General features: G+C 54.0%; 1 protein-coding gene across 1 annotated transcript in view; it reads left to right on the forward strand.

The window, feature by feature from the left end:
• The window catches only part of LOC110510737 (receptor tyrosine-protein kinase erbB-4-like), a 466,703-nt gene that overhangs the window by 388,414 nt on the left and 73,289 nt on the right, over nt 1–5,000 (forward strand). The window contains exon 17 of the mRNA XM_036951778.1: nt 2,759–2,891. Within this exon, the coding sequence (XP_036807673.1) occupies nt 2,759–2,891 (133 nt within the window). The remainder of the gene's footprint in view (nt 1–2,758; nt 2,892–5,000) is intronic.

The following is a 5,000-nucleotide window of genomic DNA, read 5'->3' on the forward strand; positions in this document are numbered from 1 at the left end:
ATTATGTATTATACTTCACAGTATTAATTATGTATAATACTTCACAGTACTAATTATGTATTATACTTCACAGTATTAATTATGTATTATACTTCCCAGTACGTCATGATGTATAATGATACACAGTACTTAATAATGTATAATGATACACAGTACTTAATGATGTATAATGATACACAGTACTTAATAATGTATAATGAATGATACATAGTACTTAATGATGTATAATGATACACAGTACTTCATGATGTATAATGATACGCAGGACTTAATGATGTATAATGATACACAGTAGTTCATGATGTATAATGATACGCAGGACTTCATGATGTATAATGATACGCAGGACTTAATGATGTATAATGATACACAGTACTTCATGATGTATAATGATACACAGTACTTCATGATGTATAATGATACGCAGGACTTAATGATGTATAATGATACACAGTACTTAATGATGTATAATGATACACAGTACTTAATGATGTAACATGTACCATATGGGTCGTGTGGAGGAAAGCTCATCCCCACCTCGTCCCAATAATACACTAGTGCTACACGCAAAATCAGACTGTCTGAATCCCAGAACAGGAACTAAGTAGTACACTGGGCACGAGGAGGTCTGATCTCTCACTGCAGAAATGAGGCCGTTTATTCTTTGTGGTTAAAGGGTTAAATCAAAAACAACTCAAAGGGTTAAGTTTAGGTCTTCATTAGGAGTGGTTATTAAGGTTATGGCTAAGACTTCAAACAAAACCATTCAAAACTATGTGCAGTTTCCATGAAGTATCATCAAGTAGCCTCCCTGCTTGCTAAAGCATGTGAACTGCTGTGGTGAGAACCAAGGAAGGCAAATATCGACGTCCTCAGGACCTTTTCACACATCCAGAATCGACAGCTCTTTCTTGTGACCAGCCTGCTTAGATGAGCCAAGTGGAAGGGGATGTAATATCTAACTACGTTCTGTCTTTTTGCAAAGCACCATGGGCGATAAAGGATAGTGGGTTGCGTTGATCAGACCCTGGCTTTGTCCCAAATATAACTATATTACCTATACAGTGCTCAACATTTGAGGAGATCCCTATGGACCCTGGTCAGAAGTAGTGCACTGTAAAGGGAAAAGAGTGCCACTGGGGAAACATCACCTGTCTGGGATGACAGGTTGAACTGGAAGAGGTTAGGTGAAGAGGGGATGATAAAGGTGTGGTAGGAGGAAGAGATGGAGGGAGGAAGAGATGGAGGGAGGAAAGATGGAGGGAGGAAGAGATGGAGGGAGGAAGAGATGGAGGGAGGAGAGGTGGAGGGAGGAAGAGATGGAGGGAGGAAGAGATGGAGGGAGGAAGAGATGGAGGGAGGAGAGGTGGAGGGAGGAAGAGATGGAGGGAGGAAAGATGGAGGGAGGAAGAGATGGAGGGAGGAAGAGATGGAGGGAGGAAAGATGGAGGGAGGAAGAGATGGAGGGAGGAAAGATGGAGGGAGGAAGAGATGGAGGGAGGAGAGGTGGAGGGAGGAAGAAATGGATGGAGGAAGAGATGGAGGGAGGAAGAGATGGAGGGAGGAAGAGATGGAGGGAGAAAGAGATGGTGGGAGGAAGAGATGGAGGGAGGAGAGGTGGAGGGAGGAAGAGATGGATGGAGGAAGAGATGGAGGGAGGAAGAGATGGAGGGAGGAGAGGTGAAGGGAGGAAGAGATGGAGGGAGGAAGAGATGGAGGGAGGAAGAGATGGAGGGAGGAAGAGATGGAGGGAGGAGGAGATGGAGGGAGGAAGATATAGAGGGAGGAAGAGATGGAGGGAGGAGATATGGAGGGAGGAGAGGTGGAGGGAGGAAGAGATGGAGGGAGGAGAGGTGGAGGGAGGAAGAGATGGAGGGAGGAAGAGATGGAGGGAGGAGATAGAGGGAGGAAGAGATGGAGGGAGGAAGAGATGGAGGGAGGAGAGGTGGAGGGAGGAAGAGATGGAGGGAGGAAGAGATGGAGGGAGGAGATAGAGGGAGGAAGAGAAGGAGGGAGGAAGAGATAGAGGGAGGAAGAGATGGAGGGAGGAGAGGTGGAGGGAGGAAGAGATGGAGGGAGGAGATAGAGGGAGGAAGAGATGGAGGGAGGAGATATGGAGGGAGGAAGAGATGGAGGGAGGAAGAGATGGAGGGAGGAAGAGATAGAGGGAGGAAGAGATGGAGGGAGGAGATAGAGGGAGGAAGAGAAGGAGGGAGGAAGAGATAGAGGGAGGAAGAGATGGAGGGAGGAGAGGTGGAGGGAGGAAGAGATGGAGGGAGGAGATAGAGGGAGGAAGAGATGGAGGGAGGAGATATGGAGGGAGGAAGAGATGGAGGGAGGAAGAGATGGAGGGAGGAAGAGATAGAGGGAGGAAGAGATGGAGGGAGGAGAGGTGGAGGGAGGAAGAGATGGAGGGAGGAGATGGAGGGAGGAGATATGGAGGGAGGGAGAGATGGGAGGAGTGGAGATGGAGGGAGGAAGAGATGGAGGGAGGAAGAGATGGAGGGAGGAGAGGTGGAGGGAGGAAGAGATGGAGGGAGGAGATATGGAAGGAGGAGAGACTCAGATCAGATAGGACCCACTGGTGGGATTTTTGTCTTGTCTGAAGAGCTACGGGACATGGACATGGTAATGACACACACACACACACACACACACACACACACACACACACACACACACACACACACAGACAGAGTTCCATAATGGAGCCATACATTTTGGTGACATACGGGCCTGTCTCTTACTCTGTCTGCAGGACGCCCCTCATCGCGGCCGGGGTGATCGGTGCTCTGTTTGTCATCGTCATCGTGGCGCTGAGCGTGGCGGTCTACGTGCGCCGTAAGAGCATCAAGAAGAAGAGGGCTCTGCGCCGCTTCCTGGAGACAGAGGTGAGGGGTCAAGGGTCATCCAGGGTTCATTGTGACTCAACCAATCAGCTCAGGGAATTAGACATTACATTTCTATACTGGTGCGTGATTAAGAGTGGATATGATGTGAAGGATTTCACAGCATGTACTTGATGTATTTCTGAAAAGGATACGATCTCTGTAAAACCCTGACATGGTGTTGAACAAGTTACAGTACACCTTGTGCTGCACATGTACTCTACACATCATAGTGCACTGTGTCAAAATGGAGTCTTCCAAACTGTTAACTCCACACCTTAGCTTGCTAAACCCTGGACAGAATATTTAACTGACCCATAAAGTATACAACTACCTCAACATGATGTGTTCTCCATCTCTCATTGTTTGAGCATTGAGATGAAGTTGCAGGGATGTATTACTAGACTGGAGCGTACGCTTGGTATTCATTGGAGGGGATGTGTGTGTGCGTTCACTTGTTAGTGTGTACGCCCACAGTTGACCTGGCCTCCCAGTTCCATTCCAAAGTAGGAGCTGTCGGGGAGCGTTAGGATCATTTACAGGTGAAACCACAGTGTTATAGACAGCTGTCAGTCTGGAGACATTTACTGCCCCGCCTGCTGCAGTCCAACAACGCTGCAGCACAGTCTTCCTCTGGCAAGGGAGAGTCTGAGTGGACGCACTAATTCATATCCATGATCCTGGATGGTGGGGGGGTAGAAATAGGGTCAGGGGGGGTGACGATCTGGGACTACTGCCCAGTCTGCCAAGCCGACATAAACACACACACAGATGGACACACAAACACACACACCCTATGACCCTAACACATACACTTTGAATACATACCCACTCTCCACCTCCCCCACTCCCCTCCTCCCCTCCTCCCCTCCTCCCCTCCTCCCCACCTCTCCACCTCCCCCACTCCCCTCCTCCCCTCCTCCCCTCCTCCCCTCCTCCCCACCTCTCCACCTCCCCCACTCCCCTCCTCCCCACCTCTCCACCTCCCCTCCTCCCCTCCTCCCCACCTCTCCACCTCCCCCACTCCCCTCCTCCCCACCTCTCCACCTCCCCCACTCCCCTCCTCCCCTCTTCCCCACCTCTCCACCTCCCCCACTCCCCTCCTCCCCACCTCTCCACCTCCCCCACTCCCCTCCTCCCCTCCTCCCCTCCTCCCCACCTCTCCACCTCCCCCACTCCCCTCCTCCCCACCTCCCCCACTCCCCTCCTCCCCTCCTCCCCTCCTCCCCTCTTCCCCACCTCCCCACCTCCCCTCTTCCCCACCTCTCCCACTCCCCTCCTCCCCTCCTCCCCTCCTCCCCACCTCTCCCACTCCCCTCCTCTCCCACTCCCCTCCTCCCCACCTCCCCTCCTCTCCCACTCCCCTCCTCCCCACCTCCCCTCCTCTCCCACTCCCCTCCTCCCCTCCTCCCCACCTCTCCCACTCCCCTCCTCCCCTCCTCCCCTCCTCCCCACCTCTCCCACTCCCCTCCTCTCCCACTCCCCTCCTCCCCACCTCCCCTCCTCTCCCACTCCCCTCCTCCCCACCTCCCCTCCTCTCCCACTCCCCTCCTCCCCTCCTCCCCACCTCTCCCACTCCCCTCCTCTCCCACTCCCCTCCTCCCCACCTCCCCTCCTCTCCCACTCCCCTCCTCCCCACCTCCCCTCCTCTCCCACTCCCCTCCTCCCCTCCTCCCCACCTCTCCCACTCCCCTCCTCTCCCACTCCCCTCCTCCCCACCTCCCCACCTCTCCCACTCCCCTCCTCTCCACCTCCCCTCCTCCCCTCCTCCCCACCTCTCCCACTCCCCTCCTCTCCCACTCCCCTCCTCCCCACCTCCCCACCTCTCCCACTCCCCTCCTCCCCACCTCCCCACCTCTCCCACTCCCCTCCTCTCCACCTCCCCTCCTCCCCTCCTCCCCACCTCTCCCACTCCCCTCCTCTCCCACTCCCCTCCTCCCCACCTCCCCACCTCTCCCACTCCCCTCCTCCCCACCTCCCCACCTCCCCACCTCCCCACTCCCCTCCTCTCCACCTCTCCACCTCTCCCACTCCCCTCCTCTCCACCTCTCCCACCTCCCCACCTCCCCACCTCTCCCACCTCCCCACCTCCCCACCTCTCCACCTCTCCCA

This window comes from Oncorhynchus mykiss, chromosome 18 (assembly GCF_013265735.2).
Source record: "Oncorhynchus mykiss isolate Arlee chromosome 18, USDA_OmykA_1.1, whole genome shotgun sequence".
Classification (NCBI taxonomy): Eukaryota; Metazoa; Chordata; class Actinopteri; order Salmoniformes; family Salmonidae; genus Oncorhynchus; species Oncorhynchus mykiss.